Source organism: Lactuca virosa, chromosome 9 (genome assembly GCF_052849685.1).
Source record: "Lactuca virosa cultivar CGN04683 chromosome 9, Lactuca_virosa_CGN04683_v6, whole genome shotgun sequence".
Classification (NCBI taxonomy): domain Eukaryota; kingdom Viridiplantae; phylum Streptophyta; class Magnoliopsida; order Asterales; family Asteraceae; genus Lactuca; species Lactuca virosa.
In genome coordinates, this window is record NC_136434.1 from 50,253,638 (window position 1) to 50,274,072 (window position 20,435).

The following is a 20,435-nucleotide window of genomic DNA, read 5'->3' on the forward strand; positions in this document are numbered from 1 at the left end:
AGATTACACTAAGCAACTTAGAGTGAGATTATGCAAACATAAATTTTTTATCTTATTTTTATTCATATTTTTTACTAATATAACAACCAATCCAAATTACTAATTAAATTAAAAAATAAGGAAAAAAAATAAAAAATAAAGGTTTTAAAAATCTCCATTTGTAGTTAAATACTTAACAATTTTTCTGTAACTACATACCTACAAATAAAATCCTTATAAAAAATACAATATTAGTCTTCTAATTTAATGATATATTATTTATTACATAATTAAATTTAAAATTTTATTTAACATTAACATCCGTGGTTCCACGGGTTTTCACTAGTTCTTAAAATAAAATAGTTTACGGACATGTTACTGATGTTAGTACGCCCGATAAGCGTAAGCCCAACAGGCCCAAAGAGTAGAAGAACTGCGTGTTTATTTCGTAAGTTCAACTTCACAAACAATCAGAGTAAGTCAAAAGAATAAATTCGGGAAACGGACGTCGCGAAGTTTATTTTCCATTGCCGCTCGATTGATCAGGTATTTGATTCATACTTCTACGAATAGTATATCATATTCTTCAATAATGTTGGATGAATCACTTTTAATTCGTGTAAGATTATGTATACGGTTTGAATCACAGCATCCTTTGTATGTTTCTACGTTACAGCGAAATAAAGGGAATCAGAAACCCTAGGTGGAGTGGTTTTCCGCCCATACTTAAAGTAAGAAGATTTTTCTTTTCATTATATCTTAACGGATCTTCATTCTACATGGATTAAATCCATTGTGACAGTGATTGTGTAATTCTGTGGCCATGTTATAGCTAATTGACTCGTCATCCACTTATACTTTGCGAGTCATCAACTTCGGTTGAGTCAAGAGTCCCCTAAAGATATTTGTATGGTATTTCAGTTATCGATTTCTGGAAATGTATAACGCATAGGTTTAGAAAGAATCTTGGGTCCATCTGCAGGGGTTTGAGTTTCCTTAGTCACATTTCAATCTAAGAATTGACACTGACACACTGTTATCCTGATTCTTTGCCCCCTAAGATATCGCGAACATCTTGATATACATGCCATTAGAGAGATGCACTGTGTGTTTAGTCGATTATATGAATTTAAGGTGCTTCCAAGTGTATATTTCTACCCTATAGCCAACTGGTAGAATTCTTACCCATGCTGTTTTAGAACTGAGTTAGAGATGAAGAAACTACATTTAATTTGAGAAGCATTAAAGTTGTTTCTTCTTGCAGCTTCAAGAATAACTGAATAAGGAACCAAAAGGAGATCATAAGAGAGGGACAAACTGGCTGTTTATCTTGAAACAAATACATAATTATTTGCACTTTGCTGCATATAAGGAGTTAAAACAACAACAAATATACCAAGTTCCTGTAAGGTCGTGGGGTAAGAGCCTAAGAGGGAGGTTGTATGAAGATACTATTGCCTCTACCTCTTAGTAATAGTACTAATAGTAATAACTGAAATTAATAAGAGGATATATACTTAAATACACATAAACATAATGTAAGTAACACGACTTCTATTACTCCACAACCCTAATTTTATGTCTCCACTCCCTCAGATAATGCCCTCAAAGAGTGTCAATTCCATGTCTAACTTCACACTATCTTCCCGCTTCCTTCTCTCTCTGGATATGATCCTTAAGAGTTGAAAATAATATTGGTTCTTTTTCAAATTAAGTGAAGTTAACATGAGTCTATATTCACCTGAAAAATCACATCAACGAGGTATCTTAAAGTATATCTGGTTTCGGGTGGTCTTTGCTTGGATAAATGCATTAATATATGAAAATTTTACATCATCTCATGACTCAGATCTTTTTGTTTATGATGCAACCACAAGGATCCAAAATATTAGAAAAATTAGTAAAGTACGAGTGCATTTAAGAATATATACAACCACGATGATACAAAATTTTATAATCAAAGTGTAACTTCAAAAACCATGTAAACAACATATCTCAACATATTAGGGTTTAAACATATCTCAACATATTAGGGTTTGATAGATCCTTGTTGAATCTATCGTAAACCCCAGGCATTCTAACAGATTCACAGCAGCAAAACACTCAATAATACCAAAAAATTAAGATAGAATTCCCATTCATCATTCGAGAGGAATGGACTCTCCAAAAGAAAAACAAAGTTCTTTACAAATCAATTCTTAGCTAATCAAAACAAAAACCTACAGGGGGATAAATACTCAACAAAACTCAGGGAAGTGGTCCCAAAAACAGACCCGGGACAAGGTTAGTGCTCCCACAAAACCAAACAGCCAATAATAACCATAATACCAAAAAGACCATACTACCCCTAAGGCTAAATAGATAACGGAATGACTCTAATAAAGCAAATCAAGTAAAAGCACTCTAAGATTAGTTGGGGCTTATCATGATCCAAAATGTTAATAATCAAAGCATAACTTAAAAAAAAAAAAAAGACATCTTGAAAAGATTAACAGTTAAAGATACACTAAATTTTTGAGATATATAATCTTGCTAGAAAAATCAGTAACCTCTAAGTTTGATTGAGAAGATATAGAACATTGATCCAAAATGTAGTATAATAATCAAACCATAACTAAAAAAAGTTAAATAACAACATATCGCGAATGGTTTAGGGTTTAGACTTTAGACTCTAGAGATATCACTTGATTGATTTTATTTATGAGTTCTGATTTTATTTTATTTTGCAGTATTTTGGCTGATTTACTTAGATGTCCATTTGCAACTGAAGATGAGTGGCCGATTCTCACGCACAATTTATGTTGGGAACCTGCCTCTGGATATAAGAGAATGGGAAGTTGAAGATCTTTTTTATAAGGTCACATTTGTTTATAGTTCTAGAAACCTGAATTAAAATTGAAATTTCACAGATGTTGAATATTATAATACGAATTCAAATATGTTTGATTTTTTTTTTCTTATGTAAGTTTCGGCTTCATGCAGTATGGGCGTATATTGGACATAGAATTAAAGATTCCACCTCGTCCTCCTTGTTATTGTTTTGTTGAGGTAATGTATTGAAATTTATATTCCATATAATGAAATAGGTTAATGTCATAAATGGGTAACAAACTATTTATTTTTTCACAAAACACCATTGTAGTTTGTTCACATCCGACCCATTTTATGACACATTATCACTAATGAAATACTACAATAGTTTTAAATTTAATTCATTTCTGAATTATGTTAAAATTGTAGTTTGCAAATGCTCGTGATGCTGAAGATGCAATTAGAGGACGTGATGGCTATAATTTTGATGGTTGTCGCCTGAGGGTAACGAGAAACTTTGACTTTGAATACTCTTTTTTTTTATCACCAAGTCATGTGATATGACGAAAATACCCTTTGCATGCAGGTTGAGCTTGCTCATGGGGGTCGAGGACAATCATCCTCTGGTGATCGTCGTGGCAGCAGCAATAGCAATGGGCGTTCTGGTCTTTCTCGACATTCTGAGTATCGAGGTGCCACCTGAGATATGAATTAAATATAAAATATAAATTATGACATAAGTGGATAAAATTTCCAACTTGTGATTTATTTATATGCTCTGTGTTTGACCAGTTATGATTTGCTTAAAATTTTATATTTGTTGAGTGCAGTTATTGTTCGACAGCTACCATCATCTGCATCTTGGCAAGATCTTAAGGTAACAACTAACAACTATATCTAATGCATTGACCTTAAGGTCTCATTTATGTTGACTTTTCTTGACAATGGGAATAAAAATTCAGGATCATATGCGCAAGGCTGGTGATGTATGTTTTGCTGAGGTTTCACGTGATAGCAAGGGTATGAAATGTAGGATAACAAATTTGTTTGTTTGTTTGTTGGATGGAATGGAATCGGTTGCAAGGTAATGGAATGAGTCATTACATTCCATACTCATGTTTAGTTGGCATGTAGGGATGGAATGAGTTTTCATAGTTATATTGCAATACTTCATTGTATAATTGAATGGAATATACAAAAAATATCTCATGGTTAAGGTAGCAAAACGAAAAGAATCACATTCCTGTATGGATTTTCCATTCTGTTTCCGATGGAATGAACCATTCCATTCCTTGTCTGATTCCATCGTTCCAAACACTACTTTAGTTACCATGGATATCTTATTCTAGTTCTGACAACAAGGTTTTATTTGTAGGGACATTTGGTCTTGTTGACTATACCAACTATGACGACATGAAATATGCTGTAAGTGCTCTTATACATGAGATCTGTTTTTCTTTCAAGACTGAATAAACCGTCTGAATGAGACAAAGGACCGTTTTACCCTTACATTCCAAAAAACAAATTTCACAATATTCATCAAGAAGTTGGAAGGAAAAAAGAAAGACAAACAGATAAAGTGTTGGTGATAAGTGATTTTGTCCATATTAAGTCAAAAAGAAACAACCCCTTGGTGTGTATTGACTTAATTTATTCAGCATGTGATGTGTGTCTTTTGTTACTCAGATAAGAAAGCTTGATGACACTGAGTTCAGAAATCCATGGGCAAAGACTTATATTAGGGTAAGGAAGTACGAAAATAGCCCTTCCAGAAGTCCAAGTAGGAGCCGCAGTAGAAGCAGAAGGTATCAACAAATTCTTTTTTCTCATTTTTATACAATATCATTTTTTTTTTTGTAAAAATGTTTTATCTTTCTACAGCAAATCTTTGGAGCGATCTGTATCAAGATCACCTTCAAAATCTAGGTCAGCATCTCCAGATGAGCCAGCAAGGTCAAGGACAAGGTCAAGATCTAGGTCAAAGTCGGAATCACCGGCTCCGGTATAACACTTATTCCGATCATATGGTGATGGCTCTGTGTTTTATTTTCTAATTGCATTGATTTTATTTGTGTTGTATTGTTTTTCAGGGCCAGAGTCCATGAGTCAAATCACAATTCCATTCTGGGTGTTGCTGGAATTTAGAAGGGGAGTTATTAAGAGTTGTTATGGGGATGAAATGTTTTTAGGAAGTTGTTTTTGGATTTGGATGATAAGACGATTAGATGCTTAAACCACCTCTTCAAATCTGTCAGGCTGTTGGTCATGTTTCTGTATAGAGGCTCACAAAACCTGGCCTTGGTTATTGGTTAATCATGTCCTGCGACATTCGTTTTTTTTTAGACAATTACCTAGAAAAAATTAACCAATTTTCTACTCTAATCAAATCGGTATTAATTTTATTTAGTTATAAAATACAAAAAGAAAAAAGGAAAAATTACCTACAAAACATATGTATCACCACTTTACCATAGAAAATGGACAAATCTTGTCTCCCATACCAATATTATAAATATCACCTTCTCATGTGAGATATCAGTAAACATTATCTCATCATGCCACACTCCTTTGAGGCTTGAGCAAACATCATGTAACTTGGGCGCCAGAGTGTAACTTTGGGCCTATCTTGTGGTCTTGCGGCCCTAGGTTCCTATTGTAGTCGTAGGTGTACGAAGAATCACATAGTTCACAAGATCCACTCTTTGTCTAATCATGCAATACTTTACTTGGTTGCATCATTCGCACTATCTGAGGGACGTTGAGGAAATCTCATATACATCGGTGGTCCTAATAAGATTGAGCCCGAAGATAATAAAAGAAAGGAAAACTCTCATCCATCATGAAGGTCATAAGAGTGCTACACCAACCAAAGTTATCATGGGGTAAGCACATTAGGCACAATGTTTAAACAATGCATCAAACAACAATCTAAACTCATTGAAACAAAACTTAAAAAAACCCAAAATTTTCGCTAATAGGCTTCGCTGAAAAGAGCCTATGGCCCTCAAAGCTTCTCCAACCATATAATACAAAAGTAATGATTGTTTAACACTAGAATGATGATTTAACTACAACCAACCTCTAAAATGGTGTGTTTTAGAGACCTCTACTAGCATACATGCTCCATCCCCAAACAACATTGTAATGGGACTACCATGAATGCTAAAGTGTAGGGTCGTAGCCTCAACATTAATGACTTATGTAACGACCCGGAAATCCAAACTATGTGTTACGATATGTATGTGGTGTAAATACATGTAAGGATGAACCCAAGTAGTGAAATGAAATGTTAACATTTTTGGTAATGTAATACGTATATCTTTCTACTTATTGCTTTATAATAGAAAATGTATAACTTTAGGCAAAATACTATTGAACACAAGTTGTAGTTCACTCCGAGATGGTCGCGTGGACATAAGGTTTGCGAAAATCCAAGTTCGTATGAAAAACGTTATGATCGTCCGAAGTTGAGACAAAAATTGTTGGGAAGATTTGATGCGTCTGAGATGGGGACACGACGTGTCTCCACTGACTTTGCAAAAAAAAAAGCCTTAAGTCGACTAATTTCATCCCATTTATATACCCAAACATCCTAGAAGAAGTGGGAACGGAATATGGTTAAAAATTGGGGTTTTGAAGGGGGTTTGACAAGGAAAGGTCTAAAAGAGGGCTCAAACCTCAATTTCTTCATCCTGTGTGTAAAGAGTAAGCGTTTAATTCGTTTAAACCTTCAAATTATGTGCGGGTATTGGGATGAAACCTCGTAAACTCCATAACAATATTATGTTTAATTAAGTAGTAATCTCGATGTTTAAGCTCGAAAATATGATTGGTGTATAATTTCATGCTTAAACTTTCAAATCGAGCTTGAAATCAAGCTTTGGTGAAATTGTTTATAATGGGGAGGATAAACCCTAATTGGTAAATTGTTGAAAGGTAATTGAGTTAATTAGATGGTATAGATAACATATTAGTGGAGCTTGATTAGTTTGGTGACAAAAGGTTACCAAGTTTAGTTAGTGATCAGGTAAAGACTCACTGCATTTATAGATGGTAATTGAACTCTTGACAAGTTCCAAGGAACTTGATATATGATTGAATAGGTTTCAGAAAGAAGGCAAAGGCAACAAGTGAAAACTAGAGGCCAAAATGAGATTTAGTTTTCACTGATTAGCCAGGTGAGTACATGTGAATTTCCTGGGTACATAGCAAAGTAAATATTTTACGTAAATGTGAAAATGCTTGATGTCAAGTACTTGAAATCTGAATTTTTATGTGATTATGCTTTTGTTAGAAAATGGGCATTGCTAACAGTTCAATAAGAAAGTTTAGCATACCATATAAGTATTGACTGAGATTGGATTATTCTTGGTTAGCTTCCACTATTATGATTATATGTTATGGATGAATTAATGGTCTTCATGTTATAGGTTCCCATGAGAGGAACACAATCATAAGTTCTCATGAGAGGAGCAAAATCATAGGTTCCAATGTGAGGAACATAACGATAGGTTCCCATGAGAGGGACACAATGATAGGTTGCCACGAGAGGGACACAGTTAAGGCTCCCACAAGAACTCAGTGACGGGTTTCAATAGGGAGACACAATATAGTAACATGTCTTAGAAATGAGACACAATATAATAACATGTCTCAGTAATGAGACATAGTATAGCAACATGTCTCAATAATGAGACATAATACAATAACAAGTCTCGGTAATGAGACACAATATAGTTTAGTAATGGGACATAGTTTAGGTCCATGTCTTAGTAATGGGACATAGTTTAGGTCCATGTCGACGGAGTATAGTGACATGCCGCAGTAATGAGACACAATATAATTACAGGTCTCAATAATGAGATGTAGTAACATGTCTCATAAATGGGACATAGTGATAGTGTACAATGATAGGTCTAAAGAATGGGGCATAGTGACAATATAGCAACATGTCTTAGGTGCTGTTTGTTTTTTCGAAGCGAAAATGTCTGAAGTCTGTGGACCATCTCTGCAACCCTCTGTAGCAGAAGAGGCGAACCAAACGGCTGCAACATGTAATAAAAAGTCTGTTTGTTTTTTAACGTCTGCAGACTGCTGCAATAAGTTAAAGTAATGTGTGAAGAGGTTTGAAGCAGATGGTCTAGTGCTGCGCCACGCAACACACGCACAACAATTTTTAAGTTAGAATTCTTCTGAAAAACAAACAGCTACGAATGACCAAGTGCTGCGCGACGCAGTAATAAGTGGTTTTTAGAAAAAACAAAAAGCACCTTAGTAATGAGACACACTAACAATATAAAACTAGAAAGGTTACCCCCGCTATGCGGGGCCAGAAACTTTCAATGTTGTTTCCGAATTGATAAATATGACAGACATAGAAAGTGCAAGGATGAAAAGTCCGGGCTTTGCCCCGGACAAAAAATGTAAAAGTTTTGACTGCAAGGACCAGAAGTGTGAAAATGGCTAAAGAATTAAAGGGGTAGGAATTAGCAACTTTATAGAAAAGGGATCAAAGTTGTCAAACCGTTAAAGTTTTGTGGCCAAACTTTAAATATTAAAAGGTTCCAAAAAAGTGTAAAAATATTGATTGCAAGGACCAAAAGTGTCAAAATGGGTAAAGAATAATGAGCAAAGTTGCCAAAAAACATCCACATTTTGTATTCCTAACTTCCAACAATAATACAGGGACCAATTCTGCCAAAAAAATGAGAAGTTGAATGGAACACAAACAAAAGGACATGAATAAATTAATTAAAGAAGTACAGAGACCGGATATGTAAATCAAGGGACCAAACCTGGACAAAGTATGCCAACTTCACTATTCATTTCTTCTACAACTTTAATATATATATATATATATATATATATATATATATATATATATATATATATATATATATATATATATATATATAATAATGACACATTTCAATAGTAAGACACAGTAAGTAGTGACAAGTTTTGACAATGGGACACAATGTCATGTCCTTTAATAGATTCCTTGCTGTGTATGGTAAAAGTTTATTTGTGTTTGAAGTGTTATGAGCATTATAAAAATTATGTGCAGGAAGATATACACTTACTGTTTACCAATGGGTCTGTGGAAATTTTGTATTGTAAATTATGATTTGAATTATTTGTTGGGTTAAAACTCATGTACTCATGAGTTCTCGGACTTGCATAGTTTGAGCTGTGTACTTGTGTATGGAAATTGAAGTTAAAAGTGCACTCCTAGATAGACTTTGACTGACTTAAAGAATGTTGTATAATCCCATCTCTATCTCTTTATCTCTATCTCTTTTACTGTGGTTGTAGATATTGATTTTGTAACACCAAAATGTGTAACTCTTATATTTTGAAGAGGTTTTTGTTAAACTAAATATCATGGTAAATGTGCAACCACAATAATTTAGTGTTTTGAAAATATGGATGTTACATCTTTACTAAAATTCTGGTCACCAAATGAGATAACTACAATAATTTACAGCCTGACAGAGACGTAATGCGCTGATATCATGGTCATACAAAATTGCAAGTACCAAGTATCAAGATGTCTTTGCATGGGAACGATCAGTCGGACAGAAGAAAGATACGTCATGCTAGAAAACAAAACATATCATTCAATGCAAAGTCAACAGCCTAATGAAGGCAAAAATACTGCAAGAAACAACATTCCAAGGATGGATCGCAAACCCTTACATGGTAAAAATAGTTGATGAATCCCAAAATACTTTCGCCTTAAGATTGCATGGGAACATACCAACAATCAGTGGACAAAGTATTTAAGGATCAAATCGTAGAAGGAATTGAAGGGGCTACATTGACAACATGGTCATCAAGAGCAAAGACAACATTGACAACATGGTCATCAAGAGCAAAGACAAGCAAAGCTTTACCAAGGGGACATCAAACAAATGTCTGTCGCAACAAAACACTCAAATAAACTCAACCCTTAAAATGCACCAAAACTCTTCATGCCCTTACAAAAAAATGAACAGTTTGTAGATTTAAATACAACTCAAGCTTACTAATATTCAAAGATATGTATATCTTGAAATGACTCGACTCTTAAAAACTGATCCACACCAAATTGTTGTAACTGGTAAGATTTCAGTTTATCTCAGAGTAGTGTTCAACCAAATATGTCTTTAAATAAGTGCTTTCTCAACCATTAGAAACTACAGAAGTTTATAAACACACCGATATCTAGAAACAGCCATTAATTCATGTACATACACAAGAGTCATGTCAATTCCCACACAAACCAACAGGGCAACAAGTTTAATCATGGACATAGATAGAGAGAGCAACTGATCTAATATTCTTGCAAACAATAATGGCAATTGAGTTTATGTTGTGCACGTAAAGATTTAAAGCAAAACTTTGTTAAATTTAAACCCAAGTACAAAATCTCAAACACTGGAAAAATGAAATAGAGAAAACGACTATTGATAAGAATCCCGGAGTTTGTGAAAGAACCATTACATACTAAAACAGAATACCTAGTCAAACAAGCTGAATCCCATATCATCATCACTCTCTTCCTTTGCTTCTTCCTGAAAACAAATCAAACCAGAACAAATTTATTAAACAAACTTATATCAATCGAATAAAGTAAAGCAGCGAAAACATAGAGAAATCACATACCTTCTTCTCTTCAGCTGCAGGAGCCGCGGCTGCTGGAGCAGCACCGCCACCGGATGGAGCAGCAACGGCAACAGCACCAGCACCTCCTCCGGCACCGATGTTCATGATGAGGTCGTCGAGGTTCTTCTTCTCACACATCTTGGTGAAGAGACCTGGCCAGTAAGATTCAATGTTCACATTTGCTGCCTTTACTAGGGTAGCAATCTTCTCGGACTACAATCAACGTGAAAAGAAAAAGGGGAAATCAGAGAGATGAAATCAAAGGAGAAATAAGCATTCAGGAAGTGAATTTACAGTGATTGCGATATTGTCGTCGTAAAGAATACAGCAGGCATAGGTACAAGCAAGCTCGCTGACCGACATGGCTACGAAAATCTGATGCTCCTGCCGCCGCGAATTTTCTGATCGAGAGAATGAATAAGCGTTGAAGGAAGAAAGAAAGCATGCGTTAAGTAGGTTGAGATTTAGGGTACAGAACTACAGATTCTACTGGGCTTCGCAAAAAGAGATACATTTTGGAGCTCGACAAACCCTTATGGGCCCAAATCATTCAAATCTCATGTTTTGTGAGAAAAAATAAAAAAACAATTTTATTTCTTCTTTATATTACTTTATAACGAACATAATTCTAATTATTCAAACCTTATGGGCCTTGTATTGAATACCAATCAAGGTTACGGTCAAAAATCTTTTACCAGAATTGGATTGACAACTTTTGGTATGAGCGTGATAAAACAACAATTGCAACCAACAAAACCAAAATGATTCACATAATAAATAATTTCATGTTTTAACTTTTAACATTTTATTTTCAAAACTAAAAGGAAAAGAAGGTTTTAAGAGGACATATAACATTTTATGGGTAAAACTTCAATTCAATTACTTTATTTCCATGGTGAATTTCTTTCCTTGTTGGATTGAGTAGAAAGTTATATGATATTTGTACAAATAACTAAACATTCAACAATTGACGAACTTCACACATGATTTTTCTTATTTTTTACTTAAAACTTTCGTTATAGGTTCCAAAAAAAATCCACATATTGGTAACTATGTTACATATCATGAACACTTTGATTACACACTACTCTATACATTGTATACCCTCATTTGTTATCAAGAATCTACCAAATTATAACAACTTATTACACCACCAAATCCATCACAATCGTGTCGCCGGAAACACCCTTCTTCCTAAATTCCCAAACCTCCTTGCAACCCCAACCACAACACCCTTTGTCAAAAGCCCACGATCAAGACTACAAGCAAGAACAACCACCCCACAAATAACCAAAATCTTTGGCAAATTCATTCCCCCTTCTTTCTCTTTCTCATCTGCCATTACAGTCTCTGTAACACCTTCATCTTCCTCACAACATTCTAAACAACTCAAGTAATTTTGATCGATTTTGGTACTCATTTCAGCCATGGTTACATGATGTGATTTTGTCTTTGAAGAAGCTCTTTCCTTTTGGTACCAACGGAAACCTTGCTCGATTTTTCTAGCTGTTCCCCACATCCCTTGCCTTACTCCAAACTTTGCAATCTCCCATGGAATTCCCATGTCTTCATGATGGAAGAATATTACTTCACTTGCAGGTTGGTTGTTGTTGTTGTTGTTGTTGTTTCCTTTCTTTGAGTTGACGGATCGAATGAACCAACTTGAGTAATAAACATCAACGCGACGTGGTTTGTTCTTTCTTGGAACTAAAGGACATGGCACCCCCTTGAACAAGAAATGTTAGTTGGATTAATAAAGAGTCCCTTTTAGTAAAATGGGATCATAGCTAAGCAATGTGGGACACCAAAAAATCACAAAAGGGAATGAGAATCTTGTCTGACACAACTTTTTTGTACCTTTGTGACGCAGTAAAAAGATCCATCAAGTTCCCAGATTCTACGGCCGATTGTGTATTCCCTATCGCTGCAAAAGAAGGGGAACTGTGTAGAGATGTGAGAGTAAGAGCATGAATGCAAATGGTATACAGAAGTCACGAGAAAGATGAAGAAAACTTGACTCACCCTGCGTATCCAATGTACAACACTCGATCCGGTCGCCGGAAATTCTTCCAGGGTGGCGGAGTGCAGAAGCATGTCATCCCACTTCAAACGTAAATCGTCATCCCAGAAGAAATCCCTCAAAAGTTCGGGTGTTGCGTCTTCGTAAACAGTTCTGCTGCAATATTGAGGAGGACCAGTCTGCGAATTTGGACTAAATAAGCTAGCTTCTTGTTGAGAGTTAGCAGAAAATAAGAAAGAAGAAGGTACCTCGAGATCTCTTTGCCATGCTTGGCATGTCATAGTGGGGGTTGATCGGTCCATCATATGCTTCCATGGTGGACCTCCGTCTCTCTTCTCCACAAGATACCATAGACGCTTTAAGTCTTCATCAGAAAGAAGATGGTTGTCTTCTTTATTGATAATCAATGAACTACAAGTGAGATAAAACACAAGTTTACTCTTCGCATAATTGAATGGCATCAAACAAGAATCAGAATTTAAGATAAACATACCTGCAACTCGGGTTATCCGTCGATGGCAACTTGAAGGATTCTTTATCTATCTCTCTATCCACGCCACTAGACCTAAAACCATCGTTCGTTCCAGCTTGTACCAATTGTTGCTGAGGATTCTGGTTTGAGTTTGACCCAACTATTTGATTCTCGACTGCCGGCCAATTGAATTTGCAATCGCCGGAGCTAATCCATCTGGGTTTCCACACCCATCCAACTATAATCCCGATAAAGAAAGCAAGAGAAACAGGACACAGAAAGATCAACATCTCCACAAGAGCTGTGGATGTTCTTAAAACCTCAGAAAAGGGTTCGACAAGATTCATGATTTGAAGCGACCATGAACATATGAGAAGAATTATAACGTGGGTATGCGAAAAAATTGATCTTTGGTAAAGAAGCGAAGGTTTAAGATAAAGGTTAGGGCAGAAACCTGAAAGGATAAGGATGTAAGAAATAGCAGAGAGAGGGAAATTACTCAATTAAGGCTGGAAAGATGATCGCAGCCATTGAATTGGATAGAGGGGTGAGGAATCGAAGGTCGGTTTTGGTCTGCTACTGGTTGTGTGACGGAACAGCATTCAAATGTTAGGCCTGTTGTAACCTCTCACGTGGAAGTTGGAATCTCCTTGAGGTTTCTTTGACTAAACCAGCAAACCCCCATGGAATTATACTTGCAAAAGTACATAATATGAAAACTAATAAATTACAGAAATGGTCCCTGAGGTATGCATTGATCTATCTATGTTTTTTGTCTATGTTTTCGGAAATTGATGCGAACCGTCCATATGGTTTCCAAATCGATCATAGGCCCCTGTAGCCGTTACCGTCTACAAGGTGCAAGGGTCCGTTTAAAAGCCATTGTGTGCTCAGTACTCAACAGCTTTTTAGTTTTTCCACCCCTTCTCTTCTTCTTTCGTGTTGCTATCATTTGTAGTGTAATTATGACAAAAATTAAGACCAACCATTTCCTAAACTACAATTAATCTCCTTCCTCAAGAAAACTCATCCTTCTTCTTCACCATAACCCCCCCCCCCCCCCCCCCCCCCCCCAATTGCTTCCATTGGTATGCGTTGAGCCAAAAGATCTACAAGGAAAGAAATTTATGATTATGAATGACTATCATATGTTCTCTTCTAAAGCAACTATTGGTAAACATTCTAGCTCAAGTAGGATCATCTTCCTTCATTGATTTTCAATGCCAAATTATGGTTCCTCTGTAAAATTTTGTACTTATAGTTGCATATAATTTAATTATTCATTTATATATTGGTAACCAGAAATATTTCGTTTAATGTCTAAATAATTTCTTTGATGTTTATATAGTTGCAAGGGTTTTCTAAAAGCAATCGAGACAATTATGCGAATTAACACATTTCAAACAAAATGTTTACATGGTAGTCACAACTAAGGGGCTGTTTGTTTTTTTTGTGAAGATCTGTGCAACCACTTTTGTCTGCGTCGCACAGACAACGCGCAGACATATGCCCTCGCAAAGTGTTTGTTTTTTGGAAGTGCGCAGATCAAAAAACGTCTGCGCGAGGTCTTCCTGGCGCAGACATGGGACACTGTCTTCAAAGGTCTTCAGACCTCATTTTAACCTAAACCGAAAAAAAAAACATGGGCCATCGTGCTGTTTTTTTTTTCTTTCTTTTTTTGCTGAAAATGCATTTTTAATGTTTATGACATGAAATTAAGTTTGAAAAATCAATTTATTTCAACAGCTGCAGACGTTAAAAACAAACAATCTTCTTATTGGAGACTGTAGACATTTGGTCCACATTTTCTGCCGCAGAGGCTTGCAGATGTGGTCCGCTGACTGCAGACATTTTGGTTTCAAAAAAACAAACAGCACCTAAAATTACCTCATACCTAATGAACCACTTCAACTTAGGAAACCCAGAAGCATTATTCATAAAAGGAATGTTATGATTGTAATGATCATTGTGTTAAGTTTACATTAATCTAATATATTTTCATTACATATATAATATTTCGATTTGGACTATGTTGAAGTTGGATTGTAGAGTACACAAATATGGCATAAGGAAGCCATATATATATATATATATATATATATATATATATATATATATATATATATATATATATATTTATGGGATGATTCTCCTTTCTTGAGGAAACCCATGAAGCAAACAAGGTTTGAAGTTGTTGCATTCAATGAATAAATTTTTATCAAGACATTGGGACATTTCTTATTGCATAAATAAAATTAAGAGTGTTTTATATGCAATATGGGTAAGCAACACAATTTTAGTTCAAGAAATAATGATGCAATGCCAAAAAGAGGTCATGGTGATCATCGTCTAAACATATTGGATTTTAGTGAGGATGAAGAAGTTGAAAGTTGTGAATCTTGTATGTAGTAGAGAACTTATATTGTTTTGTAGAATCTTGAATATTCATATTTGAAACTTTATAAGTAATAGAATGTAAATAAGCATTATGTTATGGTTTTTTTGGTTGCAATATACTTAAACATGTACCCTAGTGTTGTGTACAAAATCAAAAACTAGGGAATCGATAATGAAAACTAAATAAAACCATGATTTCCTATATGCATTATAAAAAGTGTCCCAAAACATGAAAGCCATAATATTCATGTAACTAGAAGATTTTTACAAACTAAATAAAACCATGATTTCCTTGATGTATTAAAAAAAGTGCTCCAAAACATGAAAACCACAATATTCATGTAATTAGTGGAATTTTAATAAGGATAATAAATCATCAATTGACACTGACACTCAAACATTCATAATCCTCACAAATTTTTAATTGAAACTTCAAAACTCAAACACTCAACATTCCCGGTAGACCACTAGGTAGTTATTTAAACTATAACATTATGTAGATTTCTAACTGTAATACGTTTGAAAATATGTTATGATGAAAAATATGTTTAAAGAATTAAAGTTTTATTATTATTTGCTAGCATCAAAAAGGTCAAGTAGTTCTAATCCCTGACTAAGATTGGGATTCACTCCAAGAATTATGCAATATATATATATATATATATATATATATATATATATATATATATATATATATATATATATATATATATATATATATATATATATATATATATATAATTTAAAAAAATGTTATTATCGAGTATTTATTACCCTACCACCCCGTTCCCGAGTTCAACTTAACGAGAGAAAGGAAAGGAAATTGGTGGAAATGAGAACAAAATAAAAGAAATTGGTGTTCCCGAGTTTCATTAAAGGAGGAAAGTGGAAGGAAGTGGAGGGAAATGGGAAGATCACTTTCCCTCCTAACTTTCCTTCCGATTTGGGAGGATTTGGAAAGAAAGAACAAAATGATTCATTTTCCTTCCACTTCTCTCAAACTCGGGAACACAAAAGAAAATTTTATTTTCCTTTCCTTTCTCTTCTTTTCTTTCATGACTTTCTTTTCTCTTCTTTTCTTTCATGACTTTCTTTTCTCTTCTTTTCATTTGGTTCTTTATCAAATTTTTTAATGACAGAAAAATCACTCCAATACAAAATGTCAAATATTAACATGTTTTTTCTTGACATGATTATCGTTATGAAATTAAACTTTTAAAAATGTTTTTGGGAGATACCTATGGTTTTTCTTTGTACGCCCACTAAAAATTATAAATGTAGACCTTAATTTCAAAACTTTCACCAATTTAATAGTTCAAATCGAACCAAGATTTGTCAAAATCAAATATTTAATTACAGTGGAATTTTTCAAAAGTTATTTCACCATTAACCATATATGGCCAGCCAAGTAATCCAGTAGTTGATCATACGAGAAGGGGGCAATGAGGGATTCATCTACAATGGATCGAGATGGGAATTACGAACTTTATAACCCTCTAATGGAAGATGCTAGGAAACGCCAACAAACTTCCACCTCCAATAACAAAGTGAAAAATTATATGACATCCAACTTTTAACTCGCTTTAGTGTCGATGAATTTTGAAACCATGATATTTTGGCTTGGTGGAAATAAAAGGAACCATAATCTTTGATTCTAATCACCATGGCACGTGATGTGCTAATTCTTGAAGCTTCTATGGTAACTTCAAAATTCGCCCTTAATGATAGAATAATAATGGGATGAAGCTCAAAACTCACTGTTGAATCGATGGAAGTATGCGTCTATGTAAAAGGCTACTTGGTCGACATTGAAAAGATACAAAATTGCATTTCCTTTGAAGTACCATTTTTATCATCTGTTGAGGAGTACATCCATACAAAAGAGTTTGCAGAAGGGATGGTGACATCACTCTAAAGCTTTTAGGTTGGGATAAAATCTGATTTCATGAAGACGACTAATTTCAAGACTATAGATACCAGTATTTTGGTTTTTCAGGGTTATGTGATGTGCTTTTATAACGTTGTTCTTTTGATTATATATATATATATATATATATATATATATATATATATATATATATATATATATATATATATATATATATATATAAAGAACAGATTTTTTGAAGGATTATGCGAATTCATACATTTTAATAATATCCGGATTATCGAAATTCTAATTCAATTACACCGGCTATCCATATTCAATACAAAAATCATAAAATATAATGTGGATCCTCCTAATAAATAAAAATAAATTTGGGTCATCCTCTTATATAATATGTCACATGTTATTTTGTAGTAAATTTAGATTAAATTATATTTTGTAGTAAATTTAGATTAAATTATATTTATATGTCATTTTGTACTTTTTTATATTTTATTAAAATTCATATAATACTTAAATGTAATAAATGTAATAATAAATATATATCCAATTCATTAATGCAACTTTCCTTATAATTTCTAAATTTATAAATTGAATCCAATTATTTTAATTGTTTATTTATTTAAATTATTAGTTTAAATTTTAAAAATAAATAAGCACTTCAATTTAAATATTAAATATTTTCCTTTTTTTCTTATAAATTTAAATTTTCTAAATTATTAGATCTTTATGTTTATTTTTTTAATAAACTCATGTAATACATGTGTTTCACAACTAGTAATATACAAAAATACTCTTTTATTCGATCAGATCTGAATCAAATTTTTATATCCTGGATTCGAATTTATCCAATTTTTGTGAACCTCTACCTCTAGATCCTTATTATGTTTGGCTTCATGTAACAACCTTTAGAACTTTCTTTTTAGAGAGAGAATTATAGAGTGAAAAATACTTTGTGACTTCTAGATTTTAGAAAGATATATATTTGTTATCTGCTCAGTATTCTTTGATTTAATGACACACTAGGTTACAACCCGTGGAAACCACGGATAAGAAAAAAAATATTGATAATTAAAAATGGTAATGAAAAAATAAAGATTAAATTTTTTTTATTAAATTAATAAGATATATGTATTGTTTAGACTTTATATTGATTATTTAAATTTTCATTAAAATTATGATTTTATTATTGTAATGAATATTGATTATTTAAAATTATTAAATGTCTACACAAAAATAGGCATAAACGTCCATTTTCTTATCTTTAGGGTTGATTTGAGTGTCCTTCATAGATGGTTAAAAGAATTTGTATATAATAATTGTTGTATGTTTGTAATTGTTGTTTAGTTCACATGTGAAGCAGTCAAATAAAATTATAATATTTATTCTATCAACAATGAAATTATTCAACAAAGGTTTCCTAATAGGATCGGAATATATGATTCACTTTTAAAGTATATTGTTATAATTAACAGCAAGGAGGAGGAACATGTAAATTTTCGAATTTGCCCTCCTTTTGATAAGTTTATTGACAGGTGTCAAAGAGTTAGATAAGATGATAGTATTGTTTTTACCACCCAAGTCATGCAAGTATAAATATAATCTGATTTTTTATGCACTACTTTTGTTTATAAAATTTACTACATTTTATTTAGTTAATTCATGAACAAAAATGCTTAATATGGAATGGAAAGAGGTTTAGCGTATAGTGTTTATGGAGTTGTAGGCTTATCCAATTTACCAAATATACAGTTGGATGGTTATAGATCCAAACATGATGTATGTTTTGTTTGCAACTATCCCTTTATCAATTGAGCACAAGAAGCCTGACAAAGTGATGAACGTGAACATGCTAGTGGCTTCATCATTTGGGCAATTAATAGCAATGAAAGTACCATTTTTTTTAATTACAGTAGTATAACGTAACTGTATAAAAAATGTGGAAAATGATTTAAAAATAAATTATAGTTGTTTACATTTGTCTCGATTTATTTAAGAATGACTAAAATCACAAAACAAAACTACACCTACCTGTGATTCAAAACCAAACAATAAAATGGTTAAATGAGCAAATCAGAGAAAGAAATTTCCAAATAAAAAAAAACATAAGAACTATATGGGGATTCGTGGGTGAATAAAAAAGGAAATTACACTAAATTTCTAATCTCAAATTTCTATGCATTCCGGTGTAATATATAGGCATACTTGATGCTTCATTATTTTACTTAGAAAACTGATAATAAGAAATGTATTTAGCATCGGTACGTAGTAAAAACTCATGTGATTTAATTATACAGAAATAACACAAACCATAACCAATTTTGTTAATCATTTTATGAATAACTCAAAATACATCAAAAGGAAACTATTAAACGAAAGCGTTCCATAGGGACCAACTTTTACATTCAACCCAATCTTTTTTTACCATCAGGTAAGTTAGGACCATGATAATGGTTTATAATTCAGATAAAATACGTAAAGAACATCAAGTTCCTCTTGCAAAATTAGTGATTGCAAAATTAATTACCGAAATGAATCAACAATTTCTTAAATCGGTAAGCAGTCAATTGTTATTAAAAAGAGAGTGACATTTACCATTTATTCTTAAAGACCGTAACATATATTTCAACTTCATCTTCTGATTTCCCTTCTATTTCAAACTTCACCCAAACATAATTCTCACGAGCTCTTTTTAATGAATTTAAGCCTCTCCTACTCCAGGGTAAAAATCCTTGTGATGAATAATGATAATATGTATAATAATCATAATAATGATAATATGTATAGCAATGAAAGGGTCTCCTACCTCTATTGACTTAACAACTTATTAGTACCTTCTTTGTTCACCATAAATTCATAAGAGAAAATCATAAATGTCGGTTTAGTGTATTAATCTATTCAAATTTGGTTATCAAATTATCTATTTTGTCAAAAAGGTTGTGTTCCATCATGATCTGAGGCATGAATGACAACCATGAAAAACTTGTATTCAAAAGACCATCAAATAAGACATAAAGTTCTAAGACCACTCAACTTTACCCACAGATTAATCACAGCTGCAGTGTTATAAGATTCAAAATCTTCATTTCAGGTAGATCTGTAGCTTCACACTCACAAAACAAAAATAACCCAAAATATTATCTTTATTTTCCTATGGAACCATTTCGAGATCTTCATATTCCGATAACGTCACTTTAAGAAAATATTACACTCATATTAAC

The 20,435-nt window shown here is 33.3% G+C and overlaps 3 protein-coding genes across 5 annotated transcripts; 1 reads left to right on the forward strand and 2 right to left on the reverse strand.

The window, feature by feature from the left end:
- Window positions 1-443: 443 nt before the first annotated feature.
- On the forward strand, window positions 444-5,137 carry LOC145138119 (serine/arginine-rich splicing factor SR34A-like). Of its 3 annotated transcripts, none has more exons than XM_079072261.1 (12): window positions 448-525; window positions 656-710; window positions 2,709-2,836; window positions 2,962-3,027; window positions 3,220-3,294; window positions 3,377-3,482; window positions 3,621-3,667; window positions 3,753-3,810; window positions 4,166-4,215; window positions 4,477-4,595; window positions 4,672-4,792; window positions 4,881-5,137. In XM_079072261.1, exons 3-12 carry the CDS (start codon window positions 2,750-2,752, stop codon window positions 4,893-4,895), a joined length of 744 nt encoding a protein of 247 aa, XP_078928387.1. In that variant the 5' UTR covers window positions 448-525; window positions 656-710; window positions 2,709-2,749; the 3' UTR covers window positions 4,896-5,137. The 3 variants fall into 3 exon arrangements, with proteins under 3 accessions (XP_078928389.1, XP_078928387.1, XP_078928388.1); XM_079072262.1 differs by having other exon boundaries at window positions 454-525; window positions 629-710; XM_079072263.1 differs by lacking the exon at window positions 656-710 and having other exon boundaries at window positions 444-525.
- A 5,022-nt stretch (window positions 5,138-10,159) lies between these two features.
- On the reverse strand, window positions 10,160-10,890 carry LOC145141313 (uncharacterized). The gene is made up of 3 exons (XM_079074602.1): window positions 10,732-10,890; window positions 10,438-10,650; window positions 10,160-10,346 (listed from the first exon to the last, which is right to left on the reverse strand). The coding sequence occupies exons 1-3, from the start codon at window positions 10,798-10,800 to the stop codon at window positions 10,293-10,295; spliced, it is 336 nt and encodes a 111-aa protein (XP_078930728.1). The 5' UTR covers window positions 10,801-10,890; the 3' UTR covers window positions 10,160-10,292.
- Window positions 10,891-11,404: 514 nt separating this feature from the next.
- Window positions 11,405-13,576, reverse strand: LOC145137938 (uncharacterized). The gene is made up of 5 exons (XM_079072080.1): window positions 12,951-13,576; window positions 12,706-12,868; window positions 12,460-12,636; window positions 12,295-12,378; window positions 11,405-12,163 (listed from the first exon to the last, which is right to left on the reverse strand). Exons 1-5 carry the CDS (start codon window positions 13,274-13,276, stop codon window positions 11,600-11,602), a joined length of 1,314 nt encoding a protein of 437 aa, XP_078928206.1. The 5' UTR covers window positions 13,277-13,576; the 3' UTR covers window positions 11,405-11,599.
- Window positions 13,577-20,435: the final 6,859 nt, after the last annotated feature.